The sequence below is a fragment of the Actinia tenebrosa genome, unplaced genomic scaffold (genome assembly GCF_029948245.1).
Source record: "Actinia tenebrosa isolate PJP-AT-01 unplaced genomic scaffold, QUT_ActTen_1.0 PGA_scaffold0__85_contigs__length_37466705, whole genome shotgun sequence".
Classification (NCBI taxonomy): Eukaryota; Metazoa; Cnidaria; class Anthozoa; order Actiniaria; family Actiniidae; genus Actinia; species Actinia tenebrosa.
This window is the reverse complement of record NW_028292569.1, coordinates 1,960,811-1,980,819: the sequence shown is the minus strand read 5'-3', so window position 1 is coordinate 1,980,819 and position 20,009 is coordinate 1,960,811. Positions and strand designations below refer to the sequence as shown.

The 20,009-nt window shown below is 37.7% G+C and overlaps 4 protein-coding genes across 4 annotated transcripts; 1 reads left to right on the top strand and 3 right to left on the bottom strand.

The window, feature by feature from the left end:
* Positions 1 to 1,868: 1,868 nt before the first annotated feature.
* On the top strand, positions 1,869 to 8,838 carry LOC116287665 (uncharacterized). Its single transcript, XM_089025733.1, has 8 exons — positions 1,869 to 2,277; positions 2,719 to 2,836; positions 4,093 to 4,257; positions 5,077 to 5,129; positions 5,345 to 5,391; positions 5,685 to 5,782; positions 6,155 to 6,208; positions 6,831 to 8,838. Exons 1-8 carry the CDS (start codon positions 1,945 to 1,947, stop codon positions 6,905 to 6,907), a joined length of 945 nt encoding a protein of 314 aa, XP_088881859.1. The 5' UTR covers positions 1,869 to 1,944; the 3' UTR covers positions 6,908 to 8,838.
* Positions 8,839 to 13,033: 4,195 nt separating this feature from the next.
* Positions 13,034 to 14,002, bottom strand: LOC148913194 (uncharacterized). The gene has a single exon (XM_089025751.1). The coding sequence runs from the start codon at positions 13,871 to 13,873 to the stop codon at positions 13,034 to 13,036; it is 840 nt and encodes a 279-aa protein (XP_088881877.1). The 5' UTR covers positions 13,874 to 14,002.
* Positions 14,003 to 14,591: 589 nt separating this feature from the next.
* Positions 14,592 to 15,945, bottom strand: LOC148913193 (uncharacterized). The gene is made up of 2 exons (XM_089025993.1): positions 15,931 to 15,945; positions 14,592 to 15,686 (listed from the first exon to the last, which is right to left on the bottom strand). The coding sequence occupies exons 1-2, from the start codon at positions 15,943 to 15,945 to the stop codon at positions 14,592 to 14,594; spliced, it is 1,110 nt and encodes a 369-aa protein (XP_088882119.1).
* Positions 15,946 to 16,070: 125 nt separating this feature from the next.
* On the bottom strand, positions 16,071 to 18,547 carry LOC116287666 (U-actitoxin-Bcs2a-like). Its single transcript, XM_089025756.1, has 4 exons — positions 18,439 to 18,547; positions 17,268 to 17,330; positions 16,339 to 16,448; positions 16,071 to 16,228 (listed from the first exon to the last, which is right to left on the bottom strand). The coding sequence occupies exons 3-4, from the start codon at positions 16,424 to 16,426 to the stop codon at positions 16,086 to 16,088; spliced, it is 231 nt and encodes a 76-aa protein (XP_088881882.1). The 5' UTR covers positions 16,427 to 16,448; positions 17,268 to 17,330; positions 18,439 to 18,547; the 3' UTR covers positions 16,071 to 16,085.
* Positions 18,548 to 20,009: the final 1,462 nt, after the last annotated feature.

The window sequence follows — 20,009 nt, the reverse complement described above, 5'->3', positions numbered from 1 at the left end:
CAGGATCGTCCCAGCAGGGGTGGAGCATACTTGTCTGCCTCAACAATGACTATCGGTAAAGCTGCAGACTGTCCCTGGTATTCGACATCTACCAGAATCTCTCCTGCTGTCTTCAAGGGTGTTCCCGCATATCCGCGAAGGCTTCGCGTTGTCTTCTTCAGCGGAATATGTCGAAGGTATTTCTCGTAATCCTTCATTGTCATGATGGAAACTGCTGCTCCGGTATCTAGCTCCATTTCTACCTTTGATCCTTCCATTAAGATCGGTATCTTGATCGTTCCCGTAAATTCTTGATGATCTACCTTAATCTTCTTCTTCACGTCCTCGTTGATCTCTACTGCATTTACTGGGTCGTACGGATCTGTATCCGACTCACTCTCTTCCACTTCGCTCGGCGTCTCGTAGTCGTCGTCTTGGTTAACGCTCTCTTCTACGAAGCGTACAGGTTGTTTGCCCTTCGTGGCTTTGTTTTCCTTCCTTACGTTGTCATTACCTCGGCCTTGCCCCTGTTTGTTCCTACATTGCGACTTTAGATGACCAATTTCATTACATTTGAAGCACTTAGCGTTTTTATACCTGCATTCCGCAGAGCTATGATTCTTCATTCCGCACCGTCCGCATTTCCTTTCCGATTCCGTTGACTTTTTTACCATTCTTCGATTTCCCCGATAGCTCACTTTATTTACCATTTTACTCTCCTCACTCATGTCCTTGACATTCTTTTCTGCTGCTTCTTCTGCCAAAGCTACCTCTAGTGCTTTCTGGAAGGTGTAATTTTGTGCTAGTAGTTTTGTACGGATACTATCCGACCGCAAACCACACACAAATCTGTCTCTTAAATTCTCTTGCAACTGATCTCCTTTAAAATCACAAGTCGCTGCCATTTTCTTCAAATCTGCTGCAAATCCGGTGATGGACTGTCCCGTTGTTTGCTTAGTGGAGTTAAAGCGAAATCTTTCAGCGATTACCAGCCTTTTTGGTTTAAAATGTGCTTTTAGTATTCCACATAGCTCCGTGAAGCTCTTCTCACTCGGTTGTTGTGGATAACACACGTCGCTCAAAATCTTGTACGACTTGTTCCCTATGCTGCTTAATAGGATAGCTTTTCTCTTTGCTTTGTTTTCTTCCCTATCCTCAATATCCCAGGCTATAAAATACTGACATAACCTGTTGATATAGCTATCTATATCACCTTGATTGGGGTCAAATTCTTCGAAAACACTTCTCGCCGCCGCCATGTTGTCGCTGCTTTTCTCGCTTGAACTCTGTCCTTGGCTTCGTAAATTCCCTTTGAATTCGCCTTAAAACAGTTCTTCGTTGTTTTATCCTCGGCTCCGTAAATTCACTTTGAATTTGCCTAAGAAAAAGTCCTGAAAATCTTGATTTTCTTACAGAATCCTCGTCGCCAGTGTCGTGTTTCGGGCTCGCTTTAATTGTGTCTTGTCTAAGTACATATGAATATGCATGAACCTATTCCCCCTAATTAACATACATCACATCTTTCATAAACTTTTACGTAAGTTCGTAAAAAGATAACGCTCCATAAGCATGAATATTAATGATAAAAGGTATGTTTTGTTTTTATTACTTCATCATCCTAAAATTATTCTGTTTTTACTCAAAAATGGTATCATATAATTTTTAAACTTGTCCTTACTGTAAACAAAAATTTGGCCTATAACGGTCTGATAAAGGGTTTTCATAGTTTAGGTCTGGATTTCGAGGCTTAAAGACGTTTTACCTTGCACTATTGATTAAAAACAAAATAAATGAACGTATTTGACTTCATTTACATTAAATATTGATACTATAGTATAATAGGTAATTCACGTTAAGAATTCAGATAACTTCATTTTTAAATAAGATGTCGATTGAGATGAAAGAGTATCCTACCATTAGATAACATCGAGAAATATCCAGAGGAAAAGAAATTCACTAGAAAGAATGGAGAAGATTTTTCTTTTAGTTTTTATTCACATGCTTGGGTTTTCGCACCAACTTCCACCTTATGTTGATCCAGACCGTTTATCAAAGTCGGCCAAGTTTGTTCCTGATCTTGACCATAAGTTACAAGTCACCCCTTTGAAGACTTACAACGTAAAAGATATATTTGAATGTACACTAGAATGCCTTGGACAAGATGGGTGCCTTTCGATAAACTTCGCAAAGAATACAGTTGGAGGACTAAAGTTATGTCAGCTACTTCCTATCGACAAGAAAGATTCTATTGCAGACTTGGTAGCGAGTGCTGATTTCCATTATTATGACAGCGGATTGGTAAGAAAATATCGTACTTCAATCCATAGCCATTATTACGTAGATTTATTAACTCTATATGATGAGATTTTTTGCAGCTATATATACAAAAGCTTTGAAGTTTTTACGGGAAATGGAAAAAAAATGATCTACTTTTTTTCATTACTCAATTTTTGTGCGATGAATATCAGTGAAATTATTCGGTATTTTTTAAATCAACTTTTTCCCTCTTTGTTTATCTTTTATAAATTCAAAGGTTATCGAGTCAGGAAACAACCATTGGGCTTGTTTAAGTCAAGGCAAGGATAACTCACAACTAATTCAAGAAATGAGGGATCAAACGGGTTAGGTTTTTTGAGGGGAAAACCAGAGAAATCGGAGCTGAAAACCCTTGATTCACATATGAATTTATGTTTATTAATCGCTTTCCCGCTAAGCTAATACCTAGGCTCTTTATTTCAGGGTTTACCAAAACATTGCGCCGATGCCAAGAAACGCGACCCTTCTGTCAAAAGTGGAAACTATCGGATTAGGCTTCCAAACAGAGAGATTGAAGTTTACTGCGACATGGAAAACTTTGGTAAGTCACAATGTCAAATATTGGTAGCGTGTATAACTTAGCTTGTTGTGAGTGAAAAAATAACAAAAGTAACTAAGACAAATCGTTTGTTTGACTCAACCAACATTGAGACCATCACGTCACATACAAACTTTATCTAGAAATGTCTTGACTAAGATTTTTGTTCACTTTAAAATTTCAAAACATACATAATAATAATAATAATAATAATAATAATAATAATAATAATAATACAAGTTTATTAGCATTCCGCCAGGTGGCTCTTCTATGCTAAATAATTAATATATGTATCCCCTTTTTCCTATTGTCTTACCTTGACAATCCAGGCAAGACAATAGAAAAAAGGGGGATACATATATATGTATATATATCGTTAAAGTGTCAAAGTTTTAGCGATTCGGTGTATATACACACACACATATATGTATATATATATATATATATATATATACACACACACTCGATTGCAGAAATGTTGTAGTATACATTTATACATTTATACAAATACCTGATGAGATGCATATTAAAATTTTACTTTTTTAACCCTCAAAACCAATTGATTTATAATCTGTAAGATGTAAAACACGAGAATAAAATATTTTGACGTTTATTGATAGAAACAAATAATAAATAAAGCGAGTTTTCTGTTTTGCATATCATTAAATATACAGAATAAATTAGGTATTTGTATAAATGTATACCACAACCTTTCTGCAATCAAGTGTATATATATATATATATATCGCTAAATTGTCAAAGTTTTAGCGATTCGGTGTATATTTATATATATATATATATATATATATATATATATATATATATATATATATATATATATATATACATACATTATAATTATACTAATTTATACTAATATACTAACATTACTAAAAGGGGGAGTTATATAGAATAAATAGAATCAAGGAGAGAGAAAAAATAAGTAAATAATGATGTCCATGATGTTTGGCTATGTAATCATGGCCCTTATACACTTTGTTCTAAACAGTAAAACTAAAAGTAGAAATCGAAGTTTTAAAATATGTTAAGTTAACTAACAATATTACTAGGTTACCTGTGTAGTCCAGTCCTTTCGACAAAATGGAAATGAAAATTCACAACTGCGGTAAAAACCCCCACTCGACTTTACGCATTTTCTTGTACACTCATTCATTCCATAATATGTTAACCATAACCATTCTATATCGAGTATGTCAATACAATACAACAATAATTTCAATTTTGAATTTGCTTTGCAGGTGGTGGATGGACGCTTGTTGTCAGCATCAGTGCGTCCAATAAAAACCATGTTCAACGCCAAGAGGTCGACTGTCTAAGTGACCTTTGTGTTCCTTATGCAAATGTCAATGTTCCATCAAGAAAACTCGCTGATGCTGACATTCATCAGCTGGCAACTGATGAAGGTAGTCTTAAAGTCTGAGTAGGATATCGAGGGCATGTATTCAGGTCTTTGCATTTGTTTGTGTTGCATTTCACGAGTTAAGTTTTCACGAGTATTGCAAATTAAACTCATCACACGTAGATGAGCTTGGCGTTGGTGCTTGGGTGGGAGGAGACTCGGGAACTCGGCGGAGGTCAGCGGTTACTATGGCAACCCTATCACCTCCCACCTAGCACCGTCACACTGACTTGGCAGTGGAATACTTACCTATACTTACCTTAGTGGAGGGTGGGTGGGAAAACAAATAGCGTTGGTGTAGCGTACAAACTGCGTAAGCTAGCGTTAGCGATATGAGATAGCGCATAGCGTTAGCGAAATCGGATGGCACGTGGCGTTAGCGAAATTGGATAGCACCCGATGCAAGCTTCGTCCCCAGATACCATCTGTTCATCATTCATCTCATTGCGTGAGACATTAATTTGCTTATCAGATGGCCGCGAAGCTGTAGCCTTTTGATGACAGGTACTTGCGATAACAGGCAACTTAGTTCAAGTCTAACTTTGCTTAAATATTTTATTTAACCACATTAAACACTATTCAAAATTTCCAGTTGAAGATATGTTCTTGAGGTACCCCTGAGGTACCCCTATTCACTACGCTTTTTGTTAACTTCGGTGTTCTTAAACCATCGTTAGCTGCCATTTGCTGGTAATACCCGTGCTGAAGAGGGTTGTTTGATAGAAAAGCCTTTATCGAATTACAACACGTAGTTGTTCATGGCGTTCATATTGTCTATTTGATTATTGTTCTTGAAAAGTGGCATTACTTTTTTATATATTAGGAACATTTAGGGTGGAAGTCTTGAAAGCAGCACCATATTCTGTATTCTACAAGGTATACGATTTTGTTTTGTTTTGTTTCGTTTTTTTTTTTTTTTTTTTTTTTTTTTTTTGGTCTTTTGTCTACAGAGTAAGGAAAGAGGAAAGAACGATAGATATAAACAAAGAAACAAGCAAAAAAGGATGCCATTTATTAAGTCTAAATATAACTTATAACTTTGATTTGGTATATATGAATATAAATATAAATATCATATTTTGATCAATTAGATTCCAAGTGGAGCCCAATACTTCGATGCTTCTTGTGCGGGAAGAATGTGAGTAAACATCTTCAGTAGTAAAACAAGTAGACTTTTTCTAAGTTTGCTTCTCTCCATGGTCCGGTTCCTCGCGCTCCGCTCTTAGTTAGCGGACTAACCCGTATCTAGCACTGAGTTGGTGAGTGCTGCCAACTGAAAGAACGTCTATTCCAGTCGGTCGATTCCTCTCTTTTACCAGTCAAAATAGGCTGTAGTGCTACAATAGTGGAAGAAGAATAGATACCCTTGTATTAAATTGACTCGCTATTCTTTCCAACCTAAAATTTATATGAACTTTTTTTTCTATCTAGATGCCCTCGTATCATTATTTCTCACCACCATCCGTATCAATGGGAATACAGCTGCAGAAGAGCCATTGGCTATTATATATGGCCTGGCAATCACTATGGTAAGTACAAACAATAATTGAGCCCCATTCAATCCAGCTTTGCTAGATGAACTGGGCGCCAGTGTATAAATATTGTTGGTAAATAAATAAATAAATGGGGGATGGGGGGATGGGGGGATGGGGGATGGGGGGATGGGGGGATGGGGGGATGGGGGGATGGGGGGATGGGGGGATGGGGGGATGGGGGGATGGGGGGATGGGGGGATGGGGGGATGGGGGGGATGGGGGGATGGGGGATGGGGGGATGGGGGGATGGGGGATGGAGGGATGGGGGGATGGGGGGATGGGGGGATGGGGGGATGGGGGGAAAGGTACTTAGGTATGTGTAGGTAAAATGCTATATCCCTAATATTTTTTGTCGATCCTGTTTAGTGTTTGATAGTCATGATGACGGTGAATGTGGATTTTTTTCTTCAATGTACAGTAGTAAGTATCACTACGTGCATGCGGACTGTTACCACTTAAGGCATATTTGTTTCTGCAGAAAATACATAGTTATACAAACCGAACAAATGAAAATATTAAATAAGGACTATTTGAATCGAACAATCTTTTTTTTTAAGTTATTCAATTAATACCAAAACGCCAAATTCAAGTGTTTCTCTCTTTTCTGATCAATTAAATTAACCTTAGTTTTAATGTAATTTAAAAAGCAACCATGGACTCCATGCGAATATATTTTATAGATTGTCAGGGGGGATTTTTTTATAGTTCAGAAAGAGGGAAAAAAATGTGTATTTATTTTGACGTTTCTTTCCGGATCAAAATACGAATCACGATACTAATCTATGACTCAGTTAATGCACAGCTTAATAAAATATATGTATATATGTTATTATTATTATTATTATTATTATTATTATTATTATTATTATTATTATTATTGTCATTATTATTATTATTATTATTATTATTATTATTATTATTTTAAAAAACCATAAATGGTGGCGGCCATATTCGCTAGAGCAAACAAAGAAATGATTCACAATATCGTATTTAACAAGCGCACCAATTATTAAATGGTTTTTAAATTTCACTCTTTATTTAGCTCACCGAGCCCTCTATGCTTACAGTGTAACCAATGGTATTTATCCCAACTTGCAAGGTCTAGTGTATGTAAAGTAGAACAAGACAACAGTATTGATCAAGATAATGGCTTCTACACGGTGCACTTGTATCCAATACTATACAAGGTCTATTGTATGTAAAGTAGAACAAGACAACAGTATTGATTAAGATAATGGCTTCTACACGGTGCACTTGTAACCAATACTATACAAGGTCTATTGTATGTAAAGTAGAACAAGACAACAGTATTGATTAAGATAATGGCTTCTACACGGTGCACTTGTAACCAATACTATACAAGGTCTATTGTATGTAAAGTAGAACAAGACAACAGTATTGATTAAGATAATGGCTTCTACACGGTGCACTTGTAACCAATACTATACAAGGTCTAGTGTATGTAAAGTAGAACAAGACAACAGTATTGATCAAGATAATGGCTTCTACACCATGCACTTGTAACCAATACTATACAAGGTCTAGTGTATGTAAAGTAGAACAAGACAACAGTATTGATCAAGACAATGGCTTCTACACCATGCACTTGTAACCAATACTATACAAGGTCTAGTGTATGTAAAGTAGAACAAGACAACAGTATTGATCAAGATAATGGCTTCTACACCATGCACTTGTAACCAATACTATACAAGGTCTAGTGTATGTAAAGTAGAACAAGACAACAGTATTGATTAAGATAATGGCTTCTACACCATGCACTTGTAACCAATACTATACAACTACTGTATGTAAAGTAGAACATGTCAATTTGTTGATACGAATGTGGGGAGCGCCTGCCACTACCCCTTTTATACTGCTAGAGGTTTTAACGTCACTGTCATGCGCGGTCAATCCAAGAAAGAAGGCTGCCGCTGGTTGAAGACAGCATGTCAATCTCAAGAGAGCTTGGGCGCTAGTCGACAAGATTTGAATTCGTGGGTCGTCGGTGATCGTAAGCGGGAAAGATCTTTCTGGGGATTTAACTCTTCATATAAATTTAGGTATATCTTTATCTTCGATAAATTCATCTTTATTGGTATTCGTTTTATAAAAACACATGCATTCTACGTGCCGCTTGGCCCATGCTTCGATTTTACAATAGTTTAATGCGTACATTACAAATAGGTTACCCATTCAAGACATGACAAGTCAATGCGCTTATTCTAATGGCTCGATGACTTGATTATCACTTTTCTTATTGGTATTACATTCTTACTCTTGATTTAATTGGATCAATGTTTAAAACAACAGAGTCCAGCAAAATAACCACACGAGCCTGTGTAGCCATATCCACCTGGACAGCGTTTTAAGTGAAGAAACCAGTAGGTCCCGCTCTTGCTTCCACATTTGCAACCCGCTCTTTTCAACACATTCATTTCTGTAAAGAAGCAAGCGATTAATAGACCCTTTTCGAGTTCCAAATTACCGCTGTGCTTCTTGATTACAGACTTATTTGCTCATGCTAAGCCTAGAATCAGTGTCTAATTACTCGCAAATACCAACGGTAAAGTAAAGAATGCACAAGTTCAACAATACGAACACTTTGAAACTTGACGGACCTTGACTGGAAAACGTGAATATTCTTCACAAAATCGAGGCTTAGCCTGAGTAAATGAGTCTGTAATCAAGAAACACAGTGGTAATTTGAAACTCGAAAAGAGTCTATTAATTTAGGTAGTAAATATCTTATACCCCATTCACACCTAAACGTGTTTAGTTAAACTGTGTTTTCATTAGGGGAAAAAAAATGAGAAACTAGAAACCTACAATATGAAACTTTCTAAAATATTATCAGAGCAAGACAAAGGATAGCTTACATGCAACATTTTACCAAATATTGTGCAGTGTTCGTAGATAGTTTTTCAAACCTGTTTAGTTAAACCACTTTAAAACATGTTTAAGCCTTGGTGTGAATGGGATAAAAGACAAAACGTCGCACAAATGTCCATGCTAAATAAAAAAGTTGTGATTCTCATTATGACCTTCCATATCAGCTTCATCGTTAATTGGCAATGCCACTGCTACTGCGATCAACCCAACAAGCAAAACAAGGATAAGGAGTCGTGAAGACATGGCTTCGTCTTGAATAGTTGTCTGTGGAACACTAATTAAGAATGATAAACATATATTACAAAAAACGTTTTTCATTGGGGGGGGGGGGGGGGGGGGAGCGAGTGAGAGTAATTGGTGAATCTTGCCCTCATTATTTCAAAAAATTAAGCCTCTGTACCTAAAGTCCAAAATAACATACAAATACATTGAGACTCCTGGACTCGGCATCACGGCACTTGAGTTGAGCTCCTATCATCCCGGTCCAAACACACAGGAAAAATCCCTAAAACCTTTCCACAACTTATTCCCAGGATATATTCTCTACCTTCAAAAACTAGATAATGAACAGAATATCCTGCTATGAAGGATAAAATCAGAAAAATATCTGCAGAAGTAATTGTTAATTAGTCGTTTTTCGTTCGAATTACATCACACTTAACTCCGCTCTATAGAGTATAGCTTTTGGCCTTGCTGTCTTACACAGTATACGAGGGTATACATTTTGACACACAAGATCGTAAGCATCATTTAGTGTGGTCTTGTATAGTTCAAAAATAAAATGCGTTTGGGCGCTAAATGGCGTGCATTCTATAGAATTCTGACCAGTGTTTGAATATGATGAGTGATAGTGATAAAATGTGGACACTACCTTTTGAGGACGTTCTTGAGGGTCTTGTCTTCCTCTTGTGTGAAACGTAACTGGTAGCTTGTAGAGGGAAACACAACTATAATTATCAGTTATCAATCCGTACTTGGGTGAATGCGATTGATCGAAATAAACCAATGTAAAAATGCTCATTAGTAGCCTTTGTGTTTTGACTAGACTTGTGGGTGGCAGGTTCACGGAGATCACCTTGGAAAAGAAGCTGGGATATGATGAAGAAAAAGAAGAAGAAAAATAATAAAAAAGAGAAATAGAAATAGAAATAAAGAAAAAAAAATCTAGTAATATATATATATATATATATAGGAATTTAGAGTAAAAACATTGATATATAAAACCAACGATTGCTCGATCTGTTTTTAGAGGAATAAAATAGTTCTTCCTGCCTCCGCCCTCCGCCCTCCGCCCAATTATCTCACTCCTTTTTAATTGGAACTCAACCCTTATTTCTTGCACTGCGAATCTAATTATATTAAGTGAGAATTCTTTTCGTATTCAAGCAGTGAGCGCCAAAAACTATTTTCTTGAAGAAAGGCTGTTGTACAAGGCTAAGATCTTGCTATTCAGAAAGCTTATCTTGTTTGGAAGTGGAGATGACCGATGAAAGTGGAATCAAAGTGTTAACCCAAAGCAAACATTTTATTCGAAAATGAGGTTTAGGCCTTCATTTGCTTATTTCCCATATATTTTCTATAAAAAAAGCCTGACAAAGCAACATTATAACACAAATACAAAAAAAAAAAAAAACATATCAGTTGTACAATTGAAAATACCGCTTCAAACAGGCACTTTATCATAGTACATCAGTCCCTAACTGTTTAAAAAAGGTTTTGAGTGTTAACCCAAAACGAAAATTGGGATCAAAACTCATACGAAAGTCTAGTTTTTGGCACTTTTTGCCATTATTGCTCATTATTGAAAAATATTTCCTCTTAATCTATAATTTGTGAGTAAAAATTATATTACGTCATTATATCTATAAACTAGTACATATTTATCAAGTATCTCCTCGCTCCTCTTGCTCTAGATCTTTTTTTCACGAGCCGTGGAAGTATTTTTCAACAATCTACAAAACGCAAGTGCGAAAATAAATTTCTCGAATGTTCTCATACTTGATTATTGAGCTAGAGTAATTTGATTGTATTGAACACTGGCAAATTAAGGCTAATGATATTTAACGTGAGTGATCATCCAGACCAGAAAAATCGGAAAGGAAAGGCAAAGAGGCGAAGTACGGCGAAAGGTGCAATGGGAAGTTTTTAGATTTTTGATAATAACAGATCAAGCTTGTTTTTTATATAGATCAACATGTCATCGTCCTTGTCCTTGTTTTGGTTTTTGTTTTTGTCGTTGTCCTTATTTGATCCGCGTAAGAAGCATGTGAGATTCGATTAGGAGATTGAAAGTTTCACTCCAATGTGCCTTTTTTCAAGTTCCCTTTTTTGCGTAATTTTTTTACATCCATCCATTAATCCATCCATCAAGCCAACCAGCCAACGAGAAACCAATTAAAGTATAACCTTTCAAATAGGCAAAGGCACATAGACGACTTTCATAACTCAGTTTTTTTCAGATAGAGAACAGAAGCCTTCTTACCAGAAGCTATTAATGCTATCTGAGAAAATACTTCACGAAAACTCTTTCCAGAAAATTTTGTGGAATTTGACTGCATACCAAAGAAGTTATGAAAGAACGAAAATAGAGAGTTTTGTATGTATTTATCACTGGAAGCCTTGGTGGCCTCGTTTTGGTGCATTTTCAAAACTTCAAATGCTCACATCTTGTAAAGGAAATATTTGCTTGCAAATAGGGTTTTTATGTCTTATAGAAGTTTTTGATATTTCATGCCCACTAGTGTAATTAATTACATAACCCGTGACGGGGTAAAGGGATTGAGGAATAAGGCATACCCCCTATAATGCGATGCGTTAGTCACGTGGTCTAACACTCGCGGGGGTCATTAACCTTCTAGTTGTCACCGAGTGAAGACCAATTCTTGTCTGTGGCTCTGAACTGTTATTCTTTTTTCCCTTCTGCCCAGTAAAGGTGCGGACATCAAAACGCCAAAAGGATGATTGCATTGGAAATGCCATCATGCTGCCCCACCCCAGGCAATGCAGTGCAAAGAACACAACAAAATACAAAATGGGAGTAGAGAAAAAAGGTATTGACGATCTGCCGCCCTTGCGGGTCACACCACATTATCTGATAAACCTAAACTATCAGGCCAGGATATATAAAACATTTAATGCCGTGAGGAAATGCTGCCCCTGCAGGTCAATTCCCAAGGGCATGTTACATGAATAATAAGAATACAGTGATAGAATGCTGCCCCCTGCAGAACATTCACCTTACGTAATAAACTATAACAGCTATCAAGTGATAAATATATACAAGAATTAATGCAGTTGGGAACTGCTGCCCCTGCAGGTCAATTCCCAAAAGAATGCTGCATGAATAAGAAGAAATATAGTGATAGAATGCTGCCATGCCCCTGCAGAACATTCAGATTTCCTTTTTGTTGCTCAAACTGATACCAGGGTAGAAATTCAAGTATACTTAGTCATGCATACTGTTAACACGAATGTATTTCAAGAAGGCATTAGACTTCCATCGCCCTAAGATACGGATTTGAGCATCTGACAGGCCTTTTTCGGCTGCATGTGACGCCGCACCAATTCGGAAACTATGCCCTTTATACCGAGTAGGATCCAAGCCACAATGGGATAGGTTGGATGAAAGTAAAGTGCAAAACATGTCTCGCGATACAGGAGTCCCAGAATCAGTAATAAAAAGAGGTCCAGGATTGGAACCACGAAATTTCAAATAATCCAAAATAATATCAACTGGACAACAAATTTGCTGACGTGAAATAGTAAGTGAAAATGAAGGCTGGTTATAGCTATGCTTATAGTCCCTGAAAGTGATTTTAAGTGCCTGAACCGAATTGCCAGTGTTGACTAGCCGAGTGAGTTGCTGTAGCTGTAAAGGAATCCCCGAACTACTAGAGACTGATGTCATTTCACCAACTCTCAGGAAGGCATAAAAGGCTAAGGAGCACATTGCTCTGAACAAAGCACGTTCATATGATGTCTTGTACTTAGAGATTTCGAGACACAGTAACTTTTATAAAATGGGCAAAGTAATAGAGAGTCGACTATCTAAACGAAATCCCACCTTGTTGTAGCCTTTGAGCATTTGCAAAACGAAAAATGCTTTAGATGGATCTGGTAGGAGATAAAGCTTATGAGAATACCCTATGGCAGAAACATAAGTATGCACTGTTGAGGGTGCATAACTCCTATCAAAAACAAAAGCTATAAAAAGAGCTAGCAAGGTGGGGGAAATTGGTAAAGAAATCAGAGCGCGCTGAAAGTATGTACTTAAAAAGAGTTGGAACAGACCCCATGCCCTCTTATAAACAGGGATGGAAGATAGCTGAAGGCTTGACTTGATAAGGGTGGAGACTATATCGCCCAATGCTGCGGTAGAAGATGAGGAGGGATCTCTGTGGGGTGTGAGTGTATGGAAGCTGGGACCATCTGCTTGAGAGCTGAAACCTGCAAGCGAGATAAAGCATCAGCCAATGGGTTGTGTATGCCAGGAACATGTTTCGCTTTAAACATAATGTTCTCCTGAAGGCAAATAGAGACCAGCTTTCTAACAAAAAACATGAGCGACTTGTCTCTGCAGGACTGTTTGTTGATGACATGGACTAGAGCCTCATTGTCCGTAAAAAATAAAACACACTGATTGCGAAGCTTAGCACCCCAGAGGTATAGACTTAGTACAATTGGATAAAATTCTAATATTGCAATATTTCTCCCAATCCAATTAGCAGGCCATTGGCCATAGCACCAGTGGTTGCCAAATAATGCACCGAAGCCAAGAGAGCCAGCAGCACCAGTATACAAACTAAGCTTAGTGGAAGTGGCCCAGGTGTCCTCCAGAAAGAAAGACTTACAATTATATGACATGAAAAAAGAATGCCAAACTTTCAAATCTTCCTTAACGGATTGATTAAGTCTAATAAAATGATGTGGAGAATGAACACCTAAGGTTAAATCAATTAGACGACGCAGGAAAGCTCCACCTGGAACGATGATAGAGCAAGCAAAATTCAAATGGCCAACTAAAGATTGAAGTTCCCGAAGAGTAACTTTCTTCCGTCTGAGGAATTCATCCAGAAGGGCTAGGCAGTTATCTTTCTTATCTTGAGGCAAGCGAGCTTCCATTAGGGAAGAATCAAGTTCAATACCAGCGAAAGACAAAACCCTAGATGGTCCCACAGTTTTTTCTGGGGCCATAGGAATACCAAGGTATTGGCACAGGTCAAGAAAAAGGTTTAATTGAGCCCGACATAGGGATTCCGTAGGAGCAACAATAAGAAAATCGTCAAGTAAATGCAATATGTTAGGAATGTGAAGCTTGCGACGCGCAATCCATTCAATGGCAGTGCTGAAGGTTTCAAAGACTTTACAGGAACTGGAACAACCCATAGGCATGCATTTATCAAAGTAATAGGCATCGTTCCACCGCATTCTTAAAAGAGGATAATCGAGGGGTTTGACTGGAATAATCCGAAAAGCATTCTTAATGTCAGTCTTGGCCAAAAAGCAGTTGGGGCCAACTGATTTGATATATTGTATAGCATCCTGAATGGATGCATATTGAACAGAAGAATTTTCCGGAGAAATGCCGTCATTAATTGATGATCCCCTAGGAAAGGATAAGTGGTGGATCAATCTGAATTCCCCGGGAGATTTCTTAGGTACCACTCCAAGGGGTGAAACCTGAAAATGCTCAAATGGAGGGGAACTAAAGGGGCATGCAAGCCTATCAGCCGCCAGTTCGTTTTCAATTTTGGTAGTAACAATGTCAGGATGTTGAAAAGCTGATATCAAATTATTACCCTGAAATGAAAGCCTAGGACCTTCATAACCAAGACGAAATCCTTCAGTAAAGCCAGAATAAATGTAAGAGAGAAGTGAAGTGGTATACCCGTCAAGCAAGCTTGTTAATTTATCAATTCTTACTGGCGTTGGAAGATGACTTGGCAACGGAGGGCTGGCTTTTAGGGAATCTTTTCTCACTTTGAGGACGAAAATTGCAATTCAGGGCTCTATGGCTGCCCTCACACTTAAAACAACTATGCTTGAAAGAGCAGCCAGAACATTCCAATCCCTTATGGAGTTTGTAGCAAAAACCCTTAGGGATTGACAAAAAGGATGTACGTGGGGACTTCTCCCTCACATTAGGGGTGGATTGAGCACGAAGCCACAATTCCCAATGCATATGTCCCCAAGGATACATAGTTGGGCTTTGCTGTCGCAAGAATCGAAAATTTTCATCGTAATATTTCCAATTTTGACCCCTCACTGCCAAGTCATGAATCAACTCGCTATATTTCATTAAAGCTGGAGCTTCAAGAGGGAATTTCTGAGTATAGATACCCACAAAAACCCTAAAGGCACTATTCCAGGCCTCGATTGTATTGATGCGCTTCGGTTTGAGAGAAGATTCGAGAGACAATGAAGGCAATTGGCCATCATTGGGATTCTGTATTGTGATATTAAATTTGCTCTCTAGCACTGGGTTAACTAGAAGACTACCAAGATCAAAGCAATCATTGAGCCAGATCTTGGACTTTAGCTTATCTGATACCCGGGCATCAATGGATAGGTCAGCAGAACGAAATAATGAAGTTGGCAGTGAACCAGGATTTTGAGTAGCCATAGGTAGCTCACCTGTTATTTGGCTGTGGGCAGCATTCACTGAAGATGGCACATCGCTGGCGCCAGTGGCAGCAACTTCAAAAAGTGAGGTGTTGGGAGGATGCTGGGTTACACCCCTAACCACTGGAACAAATGCACCAGGTGCAGATGAAGCTGCTGGCACAGGAGTCGGCAGTGGGGTTGTTTGAGGCCGCGTTAAATTGTGGAGTATAGGGGCCAGGCGAGAAGTAACTTCCTCAGTGACTTGTGCCACAAACCGACCTATGCACTCTGAGGAGAGATTAGACGATGCTGGTGGAGGTGGAAGGCGTGGTGGCAGAACTGGTGGAGGTTGAGAAGAAGAGGGGACTACTCGACCAGCAATACGTTTTGAATTCAATACGTTCTTGTAAAGGATTTATTCATTTAAGTAGAAACTCACACGCCTTATCTAAGTCAACAAGATCAATTATTTAAAAGGGTTTTCACTCCAAAAACATTGATTTTTAATGTTTATGCAAATTAGCAGCAGCCAGTTATGAAAGTCGTGCATGGTCTTATCATCAATAAATGTACTGAATGCCCCCACACACTAGAAAAGGGGTTCTCCTTTCTTTTCTCATATTTCTATATTTTTATTAATATCTTACCAGTAAGTTAAACATTACAATAATCTCATTCTCATTTCTATCAATGTTTCAATTATTCATCCATTTTCTTGTTATCACATTACGATTGATATAGATCAACATTTTTAACATGCTCCTAAATCATAATATAATACTGTGTATACTTTATTTGTTTTTTATTTATAACAACATCTTCCGGCCAGATACATACAACCGCCTTTATAGCCATATCCCCCTGGACAACCGGATTGGCTCAGGAACCAGAATGTCCCTGGCTTTTTACCGCAACTGCACCCGACTCTTTTCATTAAGTACATTCCTGTTAAGAGAAAGGTTATTCAACTTTATTATTCTGAGGTAGATATAGCGAAAGCCTTACAGGTCTTGGATCCAATTACAAGGTAAGTTCGGATTCAGAATATTCTTTACCTTTCATGTCAGCTTCATCATTAGGCAATGCCACTGCTGCTGCAATCAGTACAACAAGCACACCAAGGATAAGGAATCGTGAAGGCATGGCTTTCTCTTAAAATAGATGTCTGTGGAAAAGTGAATCACAATGATACATATATTACTACCATGCATTATCGTTGAAGTGCGACCCGTGAATCAATTAATGTCTCGTTCGCCGACTAGCATTTTAACGACCATCAATCAGAGAACTAAAATAAAAAAGCAATATCTTGAGGGAAATGTTGGATTGAATTAAATACTTTGAGAGAATTATTTTTGTATTCAAGCAGTGAGCGCCAAAAACTATTTTCTTGAAGAAAGGCTGTTGTACAGGCTTAAAATCTTGTTATTCAGAAAGTTTAAGTTGTTTGGAAGTGGAGATGACCGATGAAAGTGGAATCAAAGTGTTAACCCAAAGCAAACATTTTATTCCGAAAATGAGGTTTAGGCCTTCATTTACTTATTTCCCATATATTTTCTACAAAAAAAGCCTGACAAAGCAACATTATAACACAAATGCAACAAAACATCTTTGTACAGTTGAAAATACCGCTTCAAAACATCAGGCATTTTATCATAGTACATCAGTTCCTAACTGTTTAAAAAAGGTTTTGAGTGTTAACCCAAAACGAAAATTGGGATCAAAACTCATACGAAAGTCTAGTTTTTGGCGCTGTTTGCCATTATTGCTCATTATTGAAAAACATTTCCTCTTAAAGGATTTGAGTATTATGACTTAATTTAGAAAAGGCCATCAAATGAGGCAAACTGGACTTTTTTGTTTGTTTGCACAATTATATAGAAGTTCGCGAGTTTGAATGTAAAACGTGCCAAAGTTAATAACTATATAAAGTCAACCCGGTTTAGTTATCCGTAACATTCAAGTAAACTATGATCAACCCTACCTTTTCTTCGAAGACGTGCTTGAGCTCTTGTCTTTCTCGTGAGTACCAATAAACAACCGGTAGCTTGTTATATTCGAGATAAACAAAAGATATTATAATTAATTAATATAAAACGAGACCATCATTAAGGATGCTCATTTGCTGCCTTTCCATTTTCACTAGACTTGTGGGTAATAATCTAGAAAGGGCATTGAAAAAAGGTAATAGGAATTTAGAATAAAAACATTTTCCTACAGAAAAAAAGGAGGAAAGACTTGTTTTTAAAAAAGAAAAATATATATCAGCTTCATCATTAATAGGCAATGCCACTGCTACTGCGATCAACCCAACAAGCAAAACAAGGATAGGGAGTCGTGAAGACATGGCTTCGTCTTGAATAGTTGTCTGTGGAACACTAATTAACAATGATAAACATATATTACAAAAAACGTTTCTCATTGGGGGGGGGGGGGGGGGGGGGGAAGGGGGGAGCGAGTGAGATTAATTGATGTATCTTGCCCTCATTATTTCAAAAAATTAAGCCTCTGTACCTAAAGTCCAAAATAATATACAAATGCATTGAGACTCCTGGACTCGGCATCACGGCACTTGAGTTGAGCTCCTAAGGTCTCTCCTGTTATTGGAAGATTTTTCTCCGTATTCTCCACTTTTTTCCTCCCTCAGCAAATTCTTAGACAGGTTTTACATATACAGGTGCCTTCTCACGGTTAAAAACACGATACGGACTCCCGCGGGGGAGGGGGGGTATTCTCGCATATAAATCCCTAAAACCTTTCCACAACTTATTCCCAGGATCTATTCTCTACCTTCAAAAACTAGATAATGAACAGAAAATCCTGCTATGAAGGGGAAAAAAACCCAGAAAAATATCTGTAGAAGTAATTATTAATTTGGTCCCAGAAGTCGTTTTTCGTTCGAATTACATCACACTTAACTCAGCTCTATAGGGTATAGTTTTTGGCCTTGCTGTCTTACACAGTGTATAAGGGTATACCCGGAAATTCTCTTAAACATTATCTATAATTTTGACACACAAGATCGTAAGCATCATTTAGTGTGGACTTGTATATTTGAAAAATAAAATACGTTTGGGCGCTAAATGGCGTGTACTCTATAAAACTCTCACCAATGTTTGAATATCAAAGTAATAGTGATAAAATGTGGACACTACCTTTTGAGGACGTTTTTGAGGGTCTTGTCTTCCTCTTGAGTGAAACGCAACTGGTAGCTCGTAAAGGGAAACACAACTATAATTATCAACTATCAATCCGTACTTAAGTGAATGCGATTGGTCGAAATAAAACCAATATAAAAATGCTCATTAGCCGCCTTTGTGTTTTGACTAGACTTGTGGGTGGCAGTTTCACGGAAAAGACCTTGGAAAAGAAGCTGGGATATGATGAAGAAGAAGAAGAAAAATAATAAAAAAGAGAAATAGAAAAAGAAATAAAGGAAAAAAATCTAGTAATATATATATATATATATAGGAATTTAGAGTAAAAACATTGATTGTAAAACCAAAGATTGCTCGATCTGTTTTCAGAGAATAAAAGAATCCTTCCCGCCTCCGCCCTCCGCCCTCCGCCCTCCGCCCTCCGCCCAATTATCTCACTCCTTTTTAATTGGAACTCAACCCTTATTTCTTGCACTGCGAATTTAATTATATTAAGAGAGAATTCTTTTCGTATTCAAGCAGTGAGCGCCAAAAACTATTTTCTTGAAGAAAGGTTGTCGTACAAGGCTAAAATTTTGTTATTCAGAAAGTTTAACTTGTTTGGAAGTGAAGATGACCGACGAAAGTGGAATCAAAGTGTTAACCCAAAGCAAAAATGTTATTCGAAAATGAGGATTTTTATTAAAGGATTTTAATATTATGACTTAATTTAGAAAAGGTCATCAAATGAGACAAACTGAACTTTTTTTTCTGAATAGCACAATTACATAGACGTCCGTCCCCCCGTTCCCCCGTCCCGCGTCCCCGTCCCCGTCCCCGTCCCCGTCCCCGTCCCCGTCCCCGTCCCCGTCCCCGTCCCCGTCCCCGTCCCCGTCCCCGTCCCCGTCCCCGTCCAAGCAGCAAGTAAATAAAGTGAGCTTTTGAAGTTTCGAAAATACGTTTAAGCTTACTGAAGTACTCACCATATGAAGTTCAAAATGTTCTATCATCAGAACGGTTCCATGCAACGGTGTTACTGATGCAAATGAATAGAGAAATCATGCAAACGATCAGAGGTCTGTACGTGGCTACAAGAAAAAAACGCTGTCGTCAAATCGTAATATATTCACAGCCGAACAACGTACTTTCCTTTTAGATTGGAATATAAGGCATGATGATCTTTAAAGTGCACATGAACCCTTTGACAATACATTCAGTACCGGTTCTGCATAAAGTAAATAGTTGATTGGTAAAATATTTCTTGATTTGAGTGACGCGTCTCTAAGTTAGGAAGGTTTATACTTCCAATATGTTAATGATGATGACGTCAGGTAAGGTATTTGAGTGTTTTTGTTGTAACTAGTAATACTTAATGCTGGTCATTTTGAAAATAAAAATTCTAAATAGCTTTCATGTAAACCATGAGTAAAATAATGATGCTTTTTAAATACTGTATCTATGAACCAGTTCGATTTTGTATATTTAATTAAGCCTTAATAGACGTCACACTTATTAGCATATTGAAAGTATAAACCTTCATAATTTAGAAACGCATCACTCAAATCAAGAAATATTTTACCATTCAACTA

Bases quoted from the DNA above. Each gene is read 5' to 3' on its own strand.
- LOC116287665 (XM_089025733.1), top strand. From the start codon at position 1,945: ATGGAGAAGATTTTTCTTTTAGTTTTTATTCACATGCTTGGGTTTTCG. The intron at 2,278-2,718 runs GTAAGAAAATAT...TCTTTATTTCAG, and splicing joins ATTATTATGACAGCGGATTG to GGTTTACCAAAACATTGCGC. The intron at 5,783-6,154 runs GTAAGTACAAAC...GATCCTGTTTAG, and splicing joins ATGGCCTGGCAATCACTATG to TGTTTGATAGTCATGATGAC.
- LOC148913194 (XM_089025751.1), bottom strand. From the start codon at position 13,873: ATGGCCCCAGAAAAAACTGTGGGACCATCTAGGGTTTTGTCTTTCGCT.
- LOC116287666 (XM_089025756.1), bottom strand. From the start codon at position 16,426: ATGCCTTCACGATTCCTTATCCTTGGTGTGCTTGTTGTACTGATTGCA. The intron at 16,229-16,338 runs GTAAAGAATATT...TTCTCTTAACAG, and splicing joins TGATGAAGCTGACATGAAAG to GAATGTACTTAATGAAAAGA.